Source organism: Oncorhynchus mykiss, chromosome 13 (assembly GCF_057628025.1).
Source record: "Oncorhynchus mykiss isolate SJ-2025 chromosome 13, ASM5762802v1, whole genome shotgun sequence".
In the NCBI taxonomy this organism is placed as follows: Eukaryota; Metazoa; Chordata; class Actinopteri; order Salmoniformes; family Salmonidae; genus Oncorhynchus; species Oncorhynchus mykiss.
This window is the reverse complement of record NC_143034.1, coordinates 27,065,942-27,087,432: the sequence shown is the minus strand read 5'-3', so window position 1 is coordinate 27,087,432 and position 21,491 is coordinate 27,065,942. Positions and strand designations below refer to the sequence as shown.

The following is a 21,491-nucleotide window of genomic DNA, read 5'->3' as shown; positions in this document are numbered from 1 at the left end:
ATTTTGAATAAACTTGCAGAAATGTCTAAAAACCTGTTTTTGCTTTGTCATTATGGGTTATTGTGTGTTAATTGATGAGGGGAAAAAACTATTTAATACATTTTAGAATAAGGCTGTAACGTAACAAAATATGGAAAAAGTCAAGGGGTGTGAATACTTTCCGAATGCACTGTAAAAACCCTATTTAGTTTAGCCCATTGTCATCCACACACATAACTACTTTGAATTGTGTGAGCAGAAAATATTTCATTATAAACATGAAGAAAAATATAGTCTAATCAAATGGACAACAGAATTAGGAGAAACCAGTTCATGTAAGAGGTGGAAACACATGTCAGCTTCCTCTTTTAATGACAGTAAGAGAAGTAGTGTGAGAACGAGGTGGAGTTCGGAATTCCCCACACTTCCAATGACCGGATCTTGAAGTGTCTCTTGCAGAGAGCGGCGCTCTCAAAGGTGTCACATTGCTCCGTGTAGCCCCCCTCCAGATCAGCCTGGAGGCAAAGAGCGTAGGCCATCAGGCCTATTCAGGTTTCAGAAGGTTGTTGATCACTCTTTGTGACACTCTACCAATGACTCTGAACAGCAAACACTTTAGCATACATATGAGCAGCTTACCAATGACTAGCCTCTCGTGGTCTCCGGCGATGAACATGAAGGCCCCTTGTTCCTTGGCCCTTTTGGGTGAGGGGGAGAGAGGTCCGGGGGAGGAGGAGGTGAAGGGAATGGTCATGTAGTTAGGGTCCTGGAGGGTCCCGGCTGGACAGGTCAGGGTGGTGTGGTTGGTCGTAGAGGTGGTGGAGACTGGGGTAGAGGAGGCGTCCTCTTTACCAGAGGAAGTGTATACACAGACCCTAGCAGCTCGAAGGTCTGGAGAAGGTTGTCTCTTGGCTGTAATGTGAACCACAGCCCGTTGGTAGCGCTCCATGCCTGGACGAAGCTGAAAGAACAACGAATTAAGAACAATGAACAATTAAGTTCCTGAATTGACTGATTGACTTGGGAAAGGAATGGAGCCTGTGTTCTTCTACGGCATGATCCGTAAAGATTTCAACCAGTATTTTTTACACTAACACAATTGTTCAGAATCAAAGGAAAAAACATTTGCAAAATCAGCTATTTCAGATCTGTAGATCGTCATTTCTCTCACCGTGAAAACAAAGCTCTCCCCAGTCCCAAAATACGCAGGTTCTTCTGAATCATACTTTTTCCGTTGAATCAAATCTGTCGACAGGAAGGCACCACAGACCTGTGGAGTGACACAGGGGTAAGAAGTCTGCATAGAATCTAGTAGAGTGTCAAAAAATAGACAAAAAAAAGGTTGTTTGCTACTCTAAACTCACCTCTTCATCCACAGTTTTCAGAAGCAAGACGGCTGGCTCATGCCCCTCAACACGGGAATAAAATCTTTAAATGAGAAAAAAAAACTTTAACTACTTTAAGCACTCACAGTGAACAATGGCAATGCAACTTGTAATGTTTTTAGACAACGGTTATTCAACAATCCCAGCCCCTTGGAATGTCTTTATGGGGGTGAAAGTTCAAAGTTCACTGGATGGGTCACGTCCTGGTCAGGGTCAGACTTTTAATTGGGGTCATCACATCCTGTCAAGACCACCCTGTGTATGGCTAGAACCAATTTAAAAGCATGTCTACTGAGGCAGGTACGTGTCAGCGCAGTGACAAGGGAAAGTCAGAGAATCCCAATCAAACTCTTTGAAGGACATCAGAGTCAACATGCATAGAGATTTCTCATAGAGTAGAAAAATAACTATTGGCGTCTCAACGTTTTGACTATCTCTAGGATGAGACAACAGCCAGTAATTGTGACATAGATATTCAGAGCATTTCTAAACGGATTTGCAAGTGCTGATTAATATTACCTTCAACATTTTCTCCTGACAGACCAACAGAACACTTCCAAAGACATGAATAACTGGTGTTAACCGATAACTGTTCCAGCCAACAAACTGAAGGACACTTGGTCATGCACCTTAAGGCAATAATGTTGTTGATACTAACAACACAGCATTTCACTATTATGTAACTGAACCATAAGGTGAGTTTATACAGCTCTGGGCTGTTGAATTTACTGTAGACAGTTCTGGGCTGTTGTATTTACTGTAGACAGTTCTGGGCTGTTGTATTTACTGTAGACAGTTCTGGGCTGTTGTATTTACTGTAGACAGTTCTGGGCTGTTGTATTTACTGTAGACAGTTCTGGGCTGTTGTATTTACTGTAGACAGTTCTGGGCTGTTGTATTTACTGTAGACACTTCTGGGCTGTTGTATTTACTGTAGACAGTTCTGGGCTGTTGTATTTACTGTAGACAGTTCTGGGCTGCTGAATGTACATGTCTTCACTACTTGATCCACTACTAAGGTAAAATAGTGAATAAAAGTCACTTACGAGGCCAGGCATCGGCCATGTTCGTTGGTGCTGAACAGCTTTTTGGGATTGAAGAGGGCAAAGCGTTCAGGGATCCAGGCCCAGACAATCCTCATCTCTGTCACCGTAACAACGCTGGAGCTGAAGCTGTCAAAATCCACTACCTGGCATGACTGCCTTTATGGAGGAACAGAAACAGTTTGAGAATGTAAATATTTATTTTGAAGCGTATCTTCAGATTACAGATTAATGTAAAGGAACTCAGAAAGTAAAGATTTGTAAACGGTTTATAGTTCAAAAGGATACCGTATCTAGGAATGGTTTAGTAGAACGACTGTAGCATCTCTATAACAAACTGAGCTGGAAGTAATCTGTCATAATAATCCTATGAGGAGTAGGGCTGACTTGGTGATGGCTTGCTATCTTTTGGTTTCCATTAACAGAGAGTGGACCAATTAGATGTTCAACAAGAGTAGAAACATTTTCTGGAAGAACTCCCTTGTACCAACAGCCTCACCTTTTCTGGTGGATACCGATGCCCTTCTGCATGAGCGAGTCCTTGTTAGCGCTGAACAGTAGGTTGAGCTCCCTCCGCGTGGCCAGTTGGATACTGAAGGCCCTCTCCAGCAGCTTCTCCACCGTACAGTGACGTACCACGTTCTCCACAAAGCTCTTCATGTCTCGCCTGAAGTCCTCCACGTCGGCGACACAAGACGAAACCGAGACCTTGTATAAGCTGAGAAGAGCCAGAGCCACCCTGTAGAGAACCTTGTAACCCTCCAGAAGATAGACATCCAGGACCCTCATAGCGTATGTGAAGAGGAGGTCGGCAAATATCCACATGATCCAATCGGAGTAGAACTCAAAGAGGTTCTGGTGGGAGCTGGCGATGAGCTTGCGGATGCCGTGGCAGTACTTGTTGGCCAGGTCGCCGAAGGTCATGCAGGAGGCCCGGTAGGTGAGGAATGTTTGATCGATGTAGCGCTTGTTGTGGTCATTGTAGGCAATAAGGCGGCAGACGCTGTGGAAGCACTCTGCTTCGTCTTCGCTGAAATGCAGGAGGAGAGCCACCAAGGCTGGGAGGATTGGGCAGAAGTTGATGTCCGGGAGGTGCTTGCCAATGCAGAGGAGGACCTTTTTTACAGAATTGAGACCAGCTTTGTTGAGGCAGTACCTGGGGGTGGGAAGAAGAACATAACATGAGCATAACATGACGTACATGCAATATTGGAAAAAAGCATGATAAACTTCCAATTTTCCTATCAAACTTAATTTACAAAAATTATTTGATCATGATTTGATCATCTGAACCGTTTTTCTCTGATAGCTTCATAGCCAGTACCTAGGGATCACGCCATCATCCATGTACTCAGGGAACGGGTGTGTGCTCATCTTCTGCTCTCCGAAGAGCTTCTTGGCCACATCCTGGTAATGATCTCGATCCGGTTTGATGGACCTGCAGTTGATACCATGAATTATATGATAATAGGCCTTGGCCCTTAGTGTATGGGGCATGACCCAGAACCCTGATCGACCCATAGTCTTCAGCTCCTGGTGATCCGCATTCAGGATCCTCTGGTAGCGCTCTGATGCTTCAGGGTCGATCTTCTCCCAGTCCACAAACTGGCCATATTTCATGCCAGAGCAGGAGCTGATCTCCCAGTTCTCTGATTCAGAGATGGTCATCATGGGGACACCCTTTAGACTGCCTCTTCTGCCTATTGGAGAGAGGAAGGAAGAAATTAATAAATTGATTATTTCAGAAAATATTATAAATCTGTGTTCATCCACAGTAACATTTCTGTTTTGGATGAAGAACACTGTGTTTGTGCATATTCTGCATTTCTCCCCCTCTGTTCTTCATATAACACCAGGCATATCGCAAAATATATATTTTTTAAACATAATTTGTCAAATTAACATACATTGGACACTTTTAAACATCCTGTAATTTGCATACCATTGAGATCTCTGCATGGCAAGTGTTTGTTGGTGTTGGACTTGGATCTCTTGGAGTTGAGCCGAGGTAGGATCCCCTCATTACCATCCGCACTACTCTTCTCCTTCTTCCCGTCCCCACTCTTCTCCAGGGAGTTGGATCTCGGCCTCATGTCGTTGGACCTGGTAAAGTTCCCCTCTCTGTAGAGCTCAGACGTCTCGTAACTATAGAATGACCTGGATCGTGGCCTGACAAAGTTCTCATCTGTCGTCGTCTCGACGCCATACCATTTGGCGTCCTCTGGGCTGTAGTAGGAATGGGACCTGGGTCTTCTGTGTCTGGCTGCTGAGCTCAAGATCTGGTCCTGGTCAGCGGTTGTTTCCATAGGAGACGGGTCTAAATGTATAGTCCCACAAGTGGAGAACTTGGGCGTTCTTGAAACATGGATCATGCTGTCTGGTACAGTATTTTCCTCTGCAAATGTCTGGTTCTCCTCTACATCAATGACAAGACAGTCTCCAGTGGCGGTATACTTCCCTTGTCATGTTTTGCATCTGAGTGCCTTGTGGATGTAGGTTTCAGACACAGTTGTCAGTTGGTCAGGTGACCAGCACAGAACGTGATATGGGTTTGTTTACAGTGTTTTTGTGTATTCTGAGTGGAAAATTCCTCTGACTTAAGTTCCATTACTGTGGTTGACAAGGAATGCCTCCTTTCTTCGACTTCCAACACCAGCGGACAGCAACGAATGAACTAGGGCAATGAAATCAAAACATCACTGAAGTGGCAGATTATTGTTTCATTTGATAATAGGCTACTGTGTAAAGGACAGTCTGTACTGCCATATATGGGCAGTGAATGGCTATGCTATTATTTTATACACACTTAGACATATCAAAATATGTATGAAAATCATGACGATACAGACTTGAGTGTTCTCACAAAGCATGTATCCTACTTTTAACCAGGGTATCTTCCTATGGTTTATCTGGTATTGTATCTGGTATCTGGGTTTGCATGGGTTGATCTTTTCTTGTTAATTTACATGTTTATGGCAGCATTTAGCAAAAAACATTAAAGATTATTTTACTTTCTAAGTCTTTTCAGAGGGGTTGGGTTAAATGCGGAAGACCCATCTCAGTTGAATGCATTTTCCTTTCCCTTCCCTTTTCCTGGAGGAACATACAGTAGCTCTATGAAACTGATTTATAGGAAAACATGGGCGTGCCAAATGAGCGCCTCTATTCCTAGAATTAGCAAAGGTCATCATTTCACACAACATATATTGTTTTGATCAAAACACACATTGTTTTGCTATGAAACAAAGAAACCTCTGTAAATAGATCAATTTAAATGGGGGCATACATGTTGAGGAAAAACAAACTCAGTGCCTATCTTGATGATTGAAGGAGTAGTAGCCTACAGTATGTTTATACTAGTAGTGGTCATAATCCTAACATAATGTTACAATAAGGACTTCCATATCACTAGACAGACAGGGGGCAATGTCTGGTAATGTTGACATTTTCCAGATTTCAAAAACAACAAAACACGAGCAGTGGTTATGTCGACCTTTATTGACCTTTATTCCACCAAAACAAAAATAATTACATTGCTGGCTGTCGCCAAGGCCACACAGCCACAGCTCTATAAATAAATAGAAACAAGTGAAGTCATAATATTTATTATAAATTATTTGGATATTGTCTTTTTTATTTTTTTATTTTATGAATGGATGACAGAGCCTAAGAGGGTAGTTACACATCAACACAGTGACAGAGACTGGATGGAAGATTTGTAAACTGTGAATTAACATTTGGTTTGCAGGCTACAGTGAGTCTGGTGTGGAACTTCGGGGACACCAGCAGCTCTGTCAGAGAGCAACATTACAATTTATTTGATTTGGATTCATTTGATCAGCTTCTCATCAAAGCAACATCGAGGTTACAGTAAACGAATCACGGCTGAAAGTTTGTTACTCACAGGACACCATCCTGACGTCACACACAAACAAGAAGTGCTCCCTGCTTATCAGACAATTTATGGAGTAAATATCGACAAATTCATTCATTATAAGTGGTTAACATGTCTCAGGATCCCTGGTAAGCAGCTTTTAAGGTGGACATTATGAGTATATTTAAGATGGCATTGGATAAAATATAGAAATACGTTTTCAAACCTATATATTTGTGTTATTAGCTAGATAGTTAACGTTAGCTACAGTAACAGTAACTCGTGTCACTTTAAACAGCTACTTTTAAAAAGAAATAGCTAGCTACAACTTGACTCGATAAGTTATATTATTATTCCCATTGATAGTTCACACGAAATTAATTACAATGCACTTTCGCTGAAAACAATATACTGTATGCAGGGTTAATGTAGCTATGATGAGGAACAAATTGTCGTCACATGATGACATCTCAAGCGTGAGCTCAAGCAGAAAGATCTTGTGATTGAGTACCAACAAGAACTCAAATGACACAGCTCCAGTGCTGAATGACAGTTAGTCTAAACTTGAGACAAAGCTGGCCACACTCAATAATCAGCCCAAATGAATTTGTCTACAATTGTTTTGTTTGTTGTTATTATTATTATACCTTGAAGATTTGCAGCATCGTCTTTGGAACTGGCTTTATTATAGTGGTTCATACACAAAATATTTTAACCACATAAACAACTATACTCAAGATCATTTTATACCAACCTGGTTTTGTAGGTTACAGAATTATGATGCCACTTGCCGCCTTGTTCAAGAAATTGCAGAGAACATTCATGAAAGAAACAGACAACAGAGGACAAGAGGGAATCCTGCAAAGGTAAGCGTTGATACTATGATGACAAACTGCTAAACTACACATTTGTTTCCTCAAAAGTATATAGCAGTGCCTTCAGGAAGTATTCATACCCCTTGACGTATTCCACATTTTGTTGTGTTGCAGCCTGAATTCAAAATGTATTGAATAGATTTGTTTCCCTCAATCATCTACCATACACACAATACCTCATAATGACAGTGAAAACATGTTTTTAGAAATGTTGGCACATTTTTTTTAATGAAATACAGAAATATATAATTTACGTATGTTTTCAAACCCCTGATACAATACTTTGTAGAAGCACCGTTTGCAGTCTTTTTTGAAAAGTCTCTAAGATCTTTGCACACCTGGATTGTACAATATTTGCCCATTATTCTTTTAAACATTCTTCAAGCTCTGTCAAGTTGAATGTTGATTATTGCTAGACAGACATTTTTAAGTCTTGCCATAGATTTTCAAGACGATTTATCTCAAAACTGTAACTAGGCCAACCAGGAACATTCAATGTGGTCTTGGTAAGCAACTCCAGTGTATATTTGGCCTTGTGTTTTAGGTTATTGTCCTGCTGAAAGGTGAATTCATCTCCCAGTGTCTGGTGGAAAGCAGACTGACCCAGGTTTATCTATAGGATTTTGCCTGTGATTATAGCTGTATTCCGTTTCGTTTTATCCTTTAGTCCCTGCCGATGACAAGCATACCCATAACATGATGCAGCCAAGAGTGGTACTCAGTGATGTGTTGTGTTGGATTTTCCCCAAACATAAATGCTTTCTATTCAGGACAAAAAGTTCATTTCTTTGGCACATTTTTTTGCAGTATTAAGTGCCTTGTTGCAAACAGGATGCCTTATTTGGAATATTCTTATTCTTTGCAGGCTTCCCTTTTTCACTCTGTAATTTATGTCAGTATTGTGGAGTAACTACAATGTTGATGCATCCTCAGTTTTCTCATATCACAACCATATTAAACTCTAACTGTTTTAAAATCAACATTGGCCTCATGGTGAAATCCCAGAATGGTTTCCTTCCTCTCCGGCAACTGAGTTAGGAAGGACACCAGGATCTTTGTAGTGACTCGTGTATTGATACACCATCCAAAGCCTAATTAACCACTTCAACACACTCAAAGGGATATTCAGCGTCTACTTTTTAAAGTTGTACACATCTACCAATTGGTACCTTTCTTTGCGAGGCATTGAAAAACCTCCCTGGTCTATGTGGTTAAATCTGTGCTTCAAATTCACTACTTGATTGAGGGACCTTACAGGTAATTGTATGTGTGGGGTACAGAGATGAGGTAGTTATAAAAAAAATCATGTTAACCACTTTTATTGAACAGTGAAATAGTACATGCAACTTATTCTGCGATTTGTTAAGCACATTTCTACTCCTGAACATATTTAGGCTTGCTATTACAAAGGCGTTGAATACTTGTTGACTAAAGACATTTCAGCTTTTCATTGTGTATTAATTGCTAACATTTTCTACAAACAAAATTCCACATTGACATTGTGGGGTATTGTGTGTAGATCAGTGACACAAAATCTCAATTTCATCCATTTTAAATTCAGGCTGTAACACAACAAAATGTGGAAAAAGTAAAGGAGTGTGAATACTTTCTAAAGGCACTGTAGCTACTGTATTTCATGCTTAGGAATTGACTGTAGAAGTGTTTATTTGTCTGTCCAGATGAACATGACACTGCGAGCGTCGCTACAGAAGCTGAAACAGAACATCAACCAGCTCAGAGAGAGTTTGCTCCGAGTCTCGTCCTCCCGGCGAATGTATCCTTCCTTTCACCACATGATCACTGGTCCTCCTGGTCATGTGATTGATGACACGCAGCACAGTGCCCCAAACCGGTTTGGTTTCACATTCATGACACCGCATAGTAGTTGTATGTGAAGGTCCTGTATGTAAAGGTCCTGTAGAGGGCAGTGTTTTGTAAGAAATTGCATCAATCCTTCACTTTCTGCAATGAAAATCTGTGATTTGCATTGTCTGTTACTTTATAGATGAATGTTAGTAAAATAATAGTCAATTTTCTTGTTAATCATGTTCTGGGGTCTAAATTATGTATTTTTTTTTACCATAATCTCGACCTTAATACAACCGCCCTTCCAGAATGCAGTCGGAAGCCGATCGGAGACAGAACCTTGTTGACGACCTGGTCACCAGGGACAAGCAGCTAAATGCCACGTTCAAGGGTGACGTTACACAGCCAGAGCCCTCGAGGTATTTCTCCCTCTTACAGTTCATTAAGTATAAGTCATTTACACACACACAGCTCGTTAAGTATAAGTCATTTACACACACACACACACACACACAGCTCATTAAGTCTCCTTTCAGCATACGCCACTCATTGTAAGTGAATGTAAATGGACCAGAACCTGAACAGCAGTCATAGGCAATTGGTGATGCACCAAAGCCCATCCTGCCTGCGGAGAACTATCTCTTTCTATCTGCTAGTGCTGCCAATTAATCCCAGTCTTGACTTTGTCTCAGCCCAGATGTGTCTAAAGGGTCTAACGGATCCACGGCCACTGACTTTGTCTTTGGACTTCCGTACGACCTTTTGCCTGAGCCCATTGGACGCCTTTGGAAGTCTAGTCTGCCATATTGGGGCCCGGCGCAGGGCAGTTGACTTCTACACCGCTCAGTTTCTCATTCATCAAGAGGCTTTGCTTGCCTTGCACTGGTGATCACACGCTTGGCACTTCCCGACACTGGTACACTGAGGCTCAGTGAAAAAATTAAAGGAGTCGGATGTGCAACCCAAGCTTTTCGAGTTTATAGTTTATCACTCTCCGCTGAGCTCATATCCTCATCCTGTCATCCTCATCTGCCAGTGGACCAATCAAAGCACTGGACGCCACCGGCTATATCCTGTATTCTCATATTATTCTTAATTGTAGTGACAGCTCTGTACAGGAGCTTAGGAAAACACTTTGGAAAATGGTCATTACTTAGCACCGGGCATGACCTGCTCCATCCCGGGTGACATATATTTGGACAGCCAGGAGGTGAAATGAATGACGCTCACTCAGTGGTAACGGCATGGACTTCCGCTGTCAGGGTTTGAGTATGTTTTGTATGAAATTAAATGAGGGTCAAACTCCATTCATTTGACAGGATCGTGTTCTTTTAATAACGCACACGCTACAGGGATAATACAGAGGTTTTCAATTTATCTTCAAGGAATAGTGGAATGGCCGTGTGTGGTAAAAGTGAGGTAAAACTCAGGATCAGTCATCGATTGATCAAATGAGCAGACTTTAGAAACATTAACTATTTTCTTATCAGCCTGATCTGAGACTGCTCCGTTTATACGTGTTTTACGGACTTTCTTGTTTGGATTAATCCACTTAGGGGCTGAAAGCGGGGAGGGATGGGAACACTTGCTTTTAGCCTTTTTATAGATCCCACAGCCAATTACGAACATTGGTGGCCCATAACTAAATCAAATGGCAACCAATGGAATTACACAGTTGATCTTACTCTTGTCATCTTACCGTTTCAAGTTTCCCCGGGAAAATATACAGTACCAGTCAAACGTTTGGACACACCTACTCATTCCAGGGTTTTTCTTTATTTTTACTATTTTTTACATTGTGGAATAATAGCGAAAGAGATAAAAATAAAAAAAAATAACACATATGGAATCATGTAGTAACCCAAAAAGTGTTAAAAAAAATAAAAATATATTTGATATTTTTTCTTCTTCAAAGTAGCCACCTTGATGACTGCAGGTAGCCTAGTGGTTAGAGCGTTGGGCCAGTAACCGAAAGGTTGCTCGATCAAATCCCCGAGCTGACAAGATAAAAATCTGTCATTCTGCCCCTGAACAAGGCAGTTTACCCACTGTTCCTAGGCTGTCATTGTAAATAAGAATTTGTTCTTAACTGACTTGCCTAAATAAAGGTTCAATGAAAAAAATGACAGCTTTGCACACTCTTGGCATTCTCTCAACCAGCTTCACCTGGAATGCTTTTCTTTCCTTAATGCTTTTGAGCCAATCAGTTGTGTTATGACAAGGTAGGGGTGGTATACAGAAGATAGCCCTATTTGGTAAAAGACCAAGTCCATATTATGGCAAGAACAGCTCAAATAAGAAAAAAGAAACGACAGTCCAACTTTACTTTAAGACATGAAGGTCAGTCAATCCGGAAAACTTCAATAACTTTTAAAGTTTCTTCAAGTGCAGTTGCAAAAACCATCAAGTGCTATGATGAAACTTTCTCTCATGAGGACCGTCACAGGAAAGGAAGACTCAGTTACCTCTGCAGTAGAGGACAAGTTCATTAGTTACCAGCCTCAGAAATTGCAACCCAAATAAATGCTTCACAGAGTTCAAGTAACAGTCACATCTCAATATCAACTGTTCACATGAGACTGCGTGAATCAGGCCTTCATGGTCGAATTGCTGCAAGAAACCACTACTAAAGGACACCAATAAAAAGAAGAGACTTCCTTGGGCCAAGAAACACGAGCAATGGACATTAGACAGGTGGAAATCTGTCCTTTGGTCTGATGAGTCCAAATTTTAGATTTGTGGTTCCAACCACAGTGTCTTTGTGAGACGCAGAGAAGGTGAACAGAGGATCTCCGCATGTGTGGTTCCCACCGTGAAGCATGGAGGTGTGATGGTGTGGGGGTGCTTTGCTGGTGACACTGTCTGTGATTTATTTAGAATTCAAGGCATACTTAACCAGCATGTCTACCACAACATTCTGCAGCTCTACGCCATCCCATCTGGTTTGCGCTTAGTGGGACTATCATTTGTTTTTTAACAGGACATTGACCCAAAACACCTCCAGACTGTGTAAGGGCTATTTGACCATGAAGGAGAGTGATGGAGTGCTGCATCAGATGACCTGGCCTCCACAATCACCCGACCACAACCCAATTGAGATGGTTTGGGATGAGTTGGACTGCAGAGTGAAGGAAAAGCAGACAACAAGTGCTCAGCATATGTGGGAACTCCTTCAAGACTGTTGGAAAAGCATTCCAGGTGAAGCTGGTTGAGAGGATGCCAAGAGTGTGTAAAGCTGTCATCAAGGCAAATGGTGGCTACTTTGAAGAATTTCAAATATAAAATATGTTTTGCTTAAAAAACATAATGTAACACTTTTTGGGTTACTACATGATTCCGTATGTGTTATTTCATAGTTTTGATGTCTTTCACTGTTATTCTACAATGTAGAAAATAGTACAAATAAAGAAACCCTTGAATGAGTAGGTGTGTCTAAACTTTTGACTGGTACTGTATTTTGATGTACAGTGTATTCTGTACTTTGATGCTGATGTGGGGTGGGTGGATGATTTGAGAGGAGGTGGGTAGGTAGGCCTGGCACTTGGTGGGTGGTCTTTTGGGTGGGTGGGTATTAGCCTCGCTTGGATAACCTAAGCTGTTCGATTTTTTTCGAGGAGAGGGGTTGGTCCGGGATAAGGGGGCTTATTTTATTTGTGAAACAATACATTAGAGAGAGAGATTAGCCTCTAATCAAGCAAAGAAGGGACACGGCACCTCCATTTTGAAGGCTCACTGCACCCCTGACCCCTTTGGAACACCCCCCAGCCCCTTACCGCTCCTTTTCCCTTCATCAATCTCTCCTTATATTTCATGTTTTTAACCTTTATTTAACTAGGCAAGTCAGTTTAGAACAAATTCTTATTTACAATGTCGGCCTACCAAAAGGCAAAAGGCCTCCTGAAGGGGACGGGGGCTGGGATAACATTTGTACAAATAAATAGGACATAACACACATCACAACAAGAGAGACACCACAAGTCTACATGAAGAGACTTTATATTTGATCACTCCTGCAACAAGTCAAAATTTGTTAAATCGGCCCTGTCCGAGTTAGAGCCTCAGAGGCCTGTCTGTCTATCGGGTCCTCGGCGGCGGTGGAGTGTGATACGGGCTGCCCAGAGATGCCTGATTAAGTTGGCGGGCCCCAGTGGGCGGTTAATTGGATAAGCTTTAATCTTCACACAGTCGGGAGGAAGTGGAGATCCGCCACGCGGTAGGATAGTTACCAAACATGTCAGAAAGATTAGCTTAGCGCTGGCTGCCGGTCTCCTTGTCTCGCCCCGGCCGCCGCTGCTAAGTAAGCTGGGCCAAGGAGTAAAGAGAGGGAGTTTGTGGTGCTTCAAATTTCACACTCGCCCCGGAAAGAGGAAGAAAGGAGGTGGCGTCATGGCGCCATGCTTGACACACATCACAACCAACTTTGAGTGCCAAGTTTGGACAACCTGTCCTGTCCAATACCAGCTGGAGGAGAGGAACTTCACAACGTCCACAAGTATACCTATTTGAGGTTTCTGATCACACTATTACTTTACCTGGTGACATTGTGGTTTGTTATGAGCCTGGAATCACATCTACAATTACATATTTTTTTCATTCTTGTACCACAAGGATTTGATGAGCTGTATGATATTGTAGTAAATGGGCTTTGTTAAAGGAAGTGGAGGAATTTTTTTTTAAGTGCCTACTTCTGACAGCCAATGGCCACAATCCTAATTTCCCTGACAGAACATGGCTGTCCCCCAAGGTCCCCTGACACCCAATGCCAGTCCTCCAGTCTGTCCAGTTTGCTCTGTCTAAGGGGAATTGCTGGACCTGGGTCTGACCAGTAGGTGACACTGTCTTGACGGACGGGATTGATCTAACAGAGACCTTGACACTTCACCGCAACACATCCTCTGGGTCTGAGGCAGCCTCAGACAGCTTTTTCCCATTACCAGAAAAATAGCTTGAAACCACACAACAGTGTAAAGCGCTACACAACACAACAAGAGCACTCTGGTCTGTTTGTGTGTGTGTCAGTCAGAGTGAAACTCGACTGGAAACTTGAGGGCCTGTGGCTGTGTATGATTAGCATGCAGTGTTTACATGTCGAACAAGCCGGTCCTAGTTTTTTTTTTTTTTTTTAAAGCAACAAAAACATATCTGCTTCCTTGTTCAGAACGTAAAAACCAAACAGGAAAATAAACAAGCCTCGTCTCATCTGAAGGGTTCTGAAGGGAAGGACATGTTACAAAAGGCAACATCAGATGAGTAACATGAGTGTTACAGATGTAACTGCTTGCTACAGAGGTTGCACACGTATCCGTTGTACCGTGTTTGTTTGCGGAGCCGAGGGTTGACGGCGCGGGTCAGTTGTTCGGACGCGTGTCAGTTGTACCGTGTTTAGTTGCGAGACCGAGGGTTGATGGCGCGTGTCAGTTGTTCGGACGCGTGTCCCGGTCAGGTGATTGACAGGCGCAGCGAGTGCGTTCGCTACACCCTTGGCATGCTGATCATGTTGTTGTCTGACATTCCCCAGGTCGACCCTGATGGCTGGGGCGGGGGCAGAAGGGGGGGCCGCGGTCAACCCCTGGCTGGTCCACGAGCCAGAGGAGACCAGGGGCCTGGGCTTCTCCGCCATCAAACAGCAGCAGCAGCACATCATCGAAGGTAAGGTTACACCACTTTCAGATCGAAGCGCATGCTGTAGAACTGTCAGGTGGACTAGGGGGTGTCGTCAGCTCTATTCATTGTATATCTATCTGCAACGGTCAGAACGTTTCACATCACTGATTCTGAATAGACCCCTGATCAGATCTAGGATTAGCTTGTACCTTCAGAGTCCTAACTTTACCCATTAGAGGAGTGGGATGCAAAACTGACCTGTGATCAGTGCCTCTAGTAGGAAACACAGAGGTGGCGGTCCTCCTCGAAGCTACACCTTGATAACTAAATCCACACTGTCACAGGATGAGGTGAACACAGTAACTCACATTCGGCAGATTCGTTTTCCCTGCCTCTCCCAGTTCCTAAATCTTTTCCACATGGACTGTAAACGACAACATCCAGGCTGATCCTAGTACAGTTCACCTGACTCAACATGACTCTCCTGTTATGTCTCCATTACGGTTCTGGCTGCGATCTGGCTATTGTCAGTTTGTCAGTATTGTGGGGATACAGTGAAACCGCATCAAGGTTTTGAGCCCCCATTGGGATTTCCAGATGGAAGTTTAGGGCCTATAGTGAGCAACCAAATCTGTGGTCGCCTAGATTCCTGTGGTGGTGTCAGTGTCAAATACAGAGACAAGGGGCCTTCTCTCCTCACCAATTCCCTGAACCCCCATGAAGCACATACTAAAACCTGGTCAAACTCAGTGTAACACCACTCTGTAAAATTGTGATAGAGAATGATAGTTTCCCACAAGTTATGTATCCGTCTCTGTCACAAAGTCACTGTTCAGCTGCCCCTCTCTCCTTTTTCACCCTGTACAGTTAGAATAACAGAAGTCAGGCTGAGGTGTGTGTGCGTGCGCGTGCATTCGTGTTTGTTTGTGCATAAGTGCATGTCTTTGCCGTGCGTGTGTGTGCGTTTTAAGTGCTAGTGAGTCAGCTGGGGCACGCTGCCCCCTAGTCTTGTTCCCCAGTGCTGAACCCCAATCGCGTCATTCCTACTCACCAAAGGGTTGCCCTGTGAAAGCAGTGCACAACCTTTCTCCCTCTCTACCACTGGGTCATTAAAGAAGAATTTCGGCATGTCTTTATAGTTTTTACCACTTCTCCGCTGCTATATTTGACACATTTTTGTGTGGATGCGTAATGTGCTCTAGAGTATTTGTATGGTAGTTGAATGGGGTTTTCCTTATTATGGGTTGTTTATTGATGAACTGTATAATGCAGGAATCATCAACTAGATTCAGCCATGGGACCATTTTTGTTTCTTCTTGAGGGGATGGTCAGGGGGACGGAACGCAATTACAAATCATTTGTAGACAGCAAATTGACCGCAAAGAAGCCCAAACAGATGTATTTCACTAAAACATAATATTTTCAAACCTTGCTTACATTTGTATGCGATCACGTATCTCTCTCTATAATGAGTGTGAATACTTTGGAACAGATTTCCTAAATGAAGATCCCTTAGAGCTGATTTGGTGTTTTTACCGTCTGATGTACAACAACTACAACAAATACAAATGTATACATGGCCTTCAGAAAGTATTCACACCCCTTGACCTTTTCCACATTTTGATGTGCAACGAGGTGGGATTAAAATGAATTTAAGTGCACTTTTTTTTTTTTTGGTCAATGATCTACACATATTACTCTGTCAAAGTGGGAAAAAGAGTCCAACAATTGCAAAAGAAGCAAGAGAAATTAAACACGAATATATCTTGATTGCGTAAGTGTTCATCGATACATGTTACAATCACCTTTGGCAGCGATTACAGCTGTGATTATTTCTGGATAAGCTTTGCACACCTGGATTATACAACAATTGTACATTATTCTTCAAGCTTTGTCAAGCTGGTTGTAGATCATTGCCATTTTCAAGTCCTGCCAAAGATTTTCAAGTAGATTTAAGTCAAAACTGTAACTAGGCCACTCAGGAACATTCAATGTCTTGATAAGCAACTCCAGTGTATATTTGGCCTTGTGTTTTAGGTTATTGTCCTGCTGAAAGGTGAATTTCTCTCCCCGTCTGAACCAGGTTTTCCTCTAGGATTTTGCCTGTGCCTAGCTCTATTCCGTTTATTTTTATCCTTAAACAATCTGTAGTCCATGCTGATGACAAGTATACCCATTACATGATGAAGCCACCACGCTTGAAAATATGAGGAGTATGATGCGTTGTTTGATTTGCCCCAAACATAATTCTTTGTATTCAGGACATAAAGTTAATTTATTTTACTTTAGTGCCTTGTTGCAAACAGGATACATGTTTTGGAATATTTGTATTCTGTACAGGCTTCTTTCTTTTCACAGCATTATGAATTAACTACAATGTTATTGATCATCCTCAGTGTTCTCCCATCACAGCCATTAAACTCTGGAACTGTTATAAAGTCACCATTGGCCTCATGGTGAAGTCCTGGAGCAGTTTCCTTCCTCTCCGGCAACTGAGTTAGGAAGGACACCTGTATCTTTGTAGTGACTGGGTGTATTGATACACCATCCAAAGTGTAATAAATAACTTCACTTTGCTCAAAGGGATATTCATTGTCTGTTTTTTTTTATTAATTAATTTTTTATTTATTTTTTAAGTGCCCTTCTTTGCAAGGCTTTGGAAAACCTCCCTGGTCTTTGTGGTTGAATCTGTGTTCGAAATTGTGTTTGAAATTTGACTGAGGGAGCTTACAGATACTTGTATGTGTGGGGTACAGAGAGGAGGTAGTCATTCAAAAATCATGTTGAACACTATTATTGCACACCGAGTGAGTCCAAGCAACGTATTATGTGACTAGTTAAGCACATTTTTACTCCTAAACTAATTTGGCCTCGCCATAACAAAGGTGTTGAATACTTGACTCAAGAGATTTCAGTTTTCATTTTTAATTGAATTGTTAACATAAAATGTAAAAAAAATGATAATAAAAAAAGGGGTGTTGTGTGTAGGCCAGTGGCCAAAAAAATCAAAATGGAATCCATTTGAAGACACTGTAGATATATACTTTTGAGGAAACAAATGTGTAGTTTAGCAGGTTGTCATCATAGTATCAACGCTTACCTTGGCAGGATTTGTATTTCTTTGCTCAGAAAAGTTGGAGGGCCAAATAAAATCACCCTTGGGACCACGAACCACCAGTTGGGGAACCCTGGTATAATGTATGGGTCTCTCTCTTATGGAGCCTTTCTCTATTTGTCTGTCTCTCTATCATGCTGAACAGGGATGAGTTAACCCCTTTCTCTCTCTCCCTCTCTCTGAACAGTTCAGGATGCTGGGTTGGACGCGTTAGCCGCCGTCATCAGCCGACAGAAGCTGATGGGTCAGGATATAGGCAACGAGCTGGACGAGCAGAATGGTAAGTAGGGGTGTGTGTGTGTGTGTGTCTGTCTGTCTGTCTGTGTGTGTGTGTGTGTGTGGTACATCTACTATTGCTTCTGCAACCTACTCTGCGTCAATCAGATAAGTCCACCCCACCTTTCAGCCCTAGAGTAAGACACAAGCTCTTTATCATATTATGTGTGTGTCTCTCCCTAACAAGGGGAGGGTGTATATAGTTCATGCATAGTTCTACCAGCCACACCCCACTCCAAACCACTGTGTGAAATCAATCAGACACGCTATTATTTCAGTCATGGAACAGGGGTCAGTACCCTTTACTGGTGCTCCAAACCACCTTGGTCAGAGTCACAGAATTAAGTGAAGTGTTCATCCCAAATGGCACCCGGTTACCTACAAAGTGCACTACGTTTGCCCAGATCCTGGTCAAAAATAGTGCGCCGTATAGGGAATAGGGTGTCATTTGGGACGGAGACGATGTATGTCTATGGTTAAAGTGACCTCACGGTGAGCTCTCAGAAAACGTCTAGCCGTCCTTGGAGAAGCGCTCTGCTGGGGGTGGATCTGTGACTGTGTCAGGCTGTATGGTCTGGTTAGGAGGAATGTGAGCTTCCTGACGCACTGTTTTAATGCGTTTGCCGAGAGAGTCAAGTGCTGTCCTGGAATCAGATCCGCTTTGAGGTAATGTCTGTGTTGCTGTAAATAGCTCTGTCATAGGAGGCAGGCGGCGGGCAGAAGGCAGGTCTGAGCATATCGCTCCGGTTCGTCTACAGATGGAGGCACTTGAGAAAAGGTTGTAGGATGCCAGATAGTCATCATCCGCCTCTCGCAGGACCATTAGATCTCATTGTTTCCTCAACTGTACACTCTACATCTCAACTATACATTTCTTAGTTGTAACCACAAGAAACTCCAGTGTCGCCTGATTATTTGTTTAAAATGTCCATGTCAGCCATTTTTTTCTCAATATCAAATCATTTCTGGGTAACATTTAAGTAACATACTGGGATTGTTTTCAATCTAAAATGAACAAAAATAGCTTTTGTAGCGAAGAACAATTTCTTCAGCAACAATTTTGCTCGGACTGTCTGGGAGTGGTCTGAGTGGGGAGGGGAAAACGGAAAACTTGCTGTTATTGGCATAGTGGTTTGGGACTCTGTTTCTTATTGGTGTATTAACTCATTTACCATCTGGTGTTGTCACCAGGCAGTCCAAACAGGCAGACATTTCAGGCTGCCTTTTCAAACAGCACTTACACTAAAAGGGCTTTACCATCATTTTCACAGTGTTATTCCATCCTAGTGTGGAAATATATATAAAACACAGGAAAATCTTTTTTGACTGCACTTTTTTGTTTGTTTTTAAAGGCCCCCCCCCAAAAAACGATCACTTGCCACTTTTGACCTTTTGTCTACATTCAAAGCAATGTTTTCTGAGGACAGAATAGGTTAGGGCCCTTGTGATGTGTGGAGGACACCCAAAGCCCATAGGAGGCAGAGGAAGATGCTTGGTGTCACTCTATATTGACTGTAGAGCGTATAGAGTGAGTGGGCTTAGTGGTCTGATAGAGGAATGTTACACTGAGTTCATTAGTTCCTGCTTGCTGTTCTTGGCGTGTTCCCGGGCCGCACCATAACGCCACAACCCCGGGGGCCAGACAATTAGTGGGCCGTTGGACTAAATGGTGCTTTTCTTTCCTCCGCCATGAGCACAATGTGATGACATGATTGATGTTCTCTCCCTAAAGAGCCCAGACCCCTTCCTCTGGGACATTGTAAATGTAGGCTATATCCCAATAATGTTAAACAGCTTCTTAGTTATCTTGTTTTAGCTATCTATAGTCATAACGGAGAGGAGCGGATGAAGCCATAGCCCCAAAATCACACCACTTTGTTTATATTCTTCAGCCGTTTTGATGGACACCGATGAATATTCAATGCATATTTCAATTTATTTATAGTGTGTTTGTTTGAGACGGCCAGTTCCAAGTTAGGTCAGATGACTTTGTATGGTCCTTTTCTGAGGCTGTACTCCGATCCCACAGGGATGCGTAATCGAATGACCTTTTGAGATGGAAACAAACGAGTTTCCCTTCTGCTGCTGGGAACAAACAGTAGACGTTTGGCCTGCGATCCTCCCCGAGTCAGAGAGAGGGTAGCTAACGGCTTGATTGTTTCAGCCTGCTCTCCTCTTACCTTATTGAGCTAGAGAGGAATCATTGGTTCCCTTTTAATCATCAGAGTCCGAACCAGCGCGTTTTTCCCCCCTCTTTTCGGCTTTCTTTTTTAAGTGCGTGGCGTCGCAGTGTTTCCAATAACAAGAGACCTCGGGGCGGGAAAAACGTCCGACGCGGCGGCTGTAAGTGGAACTGAGAGTCCGGACCCGATGCCCCCGCAGCAAGCGAGCGGAGCAGGCAAATGAAAACTTCAGCCCTGATACAAAGTGGCTTTCATATTTTAGCGAGGTAGTCCACATTCCCCTAAAGTGCACTTTGTCCAAAGATTTTGATAACGGCTCTCTCTCTTTCACTCTTTCCATATTTTCGATCACGACCGACTGCTTCTCCAAACGCTGCCTAGTCCCCTGTGTATGTTCGAACCTCTAACCAGGTCCGCCTGGTTGAAATGGAAACCAAACCCGGCAAATGAGAGTGTTAGAAGGCCAGCCTGGTCACACGCACCGGCCCACCTGTATGCCTGTCCCCGGGGGTATTACTTAGAGGTGATAAACAGAGGGACTCCAATAGTGGATCAGTCAAACATCTTGCAGTCTCCACCAGCTTCCCATCTGAATTTACAGTGGGGCTCAGAGTTCACGAGACCAACTGACTATAACTCACCCAGTCTCACACATAGGCCCTCAGGGCTCTGGAGCCTTCAGGCTTCCCTCGCTTTCTCTCTTCCTCCCCTCGTTACCTCTGCCCTTCTCCTCTCCCTTCTCTGTATTTTCTCCCCTTACGCCTCGATCCCACCGACAGTGTCGTTGCATTTTGGTAAACCAGAAGGTCATTAGTTTCCAACTGTGCGCTGCGTTTGCCTTACAGCATTGCATTGCAGTGTGTTCTGTGTGATGCAGACGTTGGATTTCTCGAACGTAGACGGCTTGGCAGAAATGGTAGCAGAAGATGGATGTTGAACTTTTGTTGCACACACATCCCGAGAATGCCGCGTACCATTTTTGCGCAATAACGCTATGGGTGTGATCGAGGCATTAACCTCTCTTACCCTCTCTTTCCTCTCTATCTTTCTCTCTCCCTACTTTTCCCTCTTACTCTCTGCCTCCTCTTTACCTCCTCTGCCCCGTCCACCTACCCCTCTCTCTACCGCCTCTCTCTCCACTTACCCCTCTCTCTCTCCTCTCTCTCCACCTACCCCTCTCTCTACCTCCTCTCTCCACCTACCCCTCTCTCTCTCCTCTCTCTCCACCTACCCTCTCTCTACCGCCTCTCTCTCCACCTACCCCCCTCTCTCTCCTCTCTCTCCACCTACCCTCTCTCTACCTCCTCTCTCTCCACCTACCCCTCTCTCTCTCCTCTCTCTCCACCTACCC

The 21,491-nt window shown here is 43.1% G+C and overlaps 2 protein-coding genes across 3 annotated transcripts in view; one reads left to right on the top strand and one right to left on the bottom strand.

The window, feature by feature from the left end:
- Window positions 1-315: 315 nt before the first annotated feature.
- LOC110485807 (TBC1 domain family member 24-like) lies at window positions 316-4,921 on the bottom strand. The gene is made up of 8 exons (XM_090195899.1): window positions 4,350-4,921; window positions 3,732-4,107; window positions 2,907-3,563; window positions 2,411-2,566; window positions 1,344-1,407; window positions 1,151-1,249; window positions 619-940; window positions 316-523 (listed from the first exon to the last, which is right to left on the bottom strand). The coding sequence occupies exons 1-8, from the start codon at window positions 4,777-4,779 to the stop codon at window positions 348-350; spliced, it is 2,280 nt and encodes a 759-aa protein (XP_090052025.1). The 5' UTR covers window positions 4,780-4,921; the 3' UTR covers window positions 316-347.
- A 1,206-nt stretch (window positions 4,922-6,127) lies between these two features.
- Window positions 6,128-21,491, top strand: part of stx8 (syntaxin 8) — a 50,214-nt gene continuing 34,850 nt past the window's right edge. Inside the window, exons 1-6 of one of the 2 annotated variants that reach the window (XM_021556986.3) lie at window positions 6,128-6,430; window positions 7,048-7,147; window positions 8,836-8,930; window positions 9,271-9,381; window positions 14,481-14,611; window positions 17,869-17,961. In XM_021556986.3, the coding sequence (XP_021412661.1) occupies window positions 6,414-6,430; window positions 7,048-7,147; window positions 8,836-8,930; window positions 9,271-9,381; window positions 14,481-14,611; window positions 17,869-17,961 (547 nt within the window). In that variant the 5' untranslated portion in view covers window positions 6,128-6,413. Of the gene's footprint in view, window positions 6,431-7,047; window positions 7,148-8,835; window positions 8,931-9,270; window positions 9,382-11,942; window positions 12,400-14,480; window positions 14,612-17,868; window positions 17,962-21,491 lie in introns of those variants that run through there. The other variant, XM_090195898.1, reaches the window with a different exon arrangement.

Bases quoted from the DNA above. Each gene is read 5' to 3' on its own strand.
- LOC110485807 (XM_090195899.1), bottom strand. From the start codon at position 4,779: ATGATCCATGTTTCAAGAACGCCCAAGTTCTCCACTTGTGGGACTATA. The intron at 4,108-4,349 runs GTATGCAAATTA...TCTCTCCAATAG, and splicing joins GCCATGCAGAGATCTCAATG to GCAGAAGAGGCAGTCTAAAG. The intron at 2,567-2,906 runs GTGAGGCTGTTG...TCCTCCATAAAG, and splicing joins ATCGGTATCCACCAGAAAAG to GCAGTCATGCCAGGTAGTGG.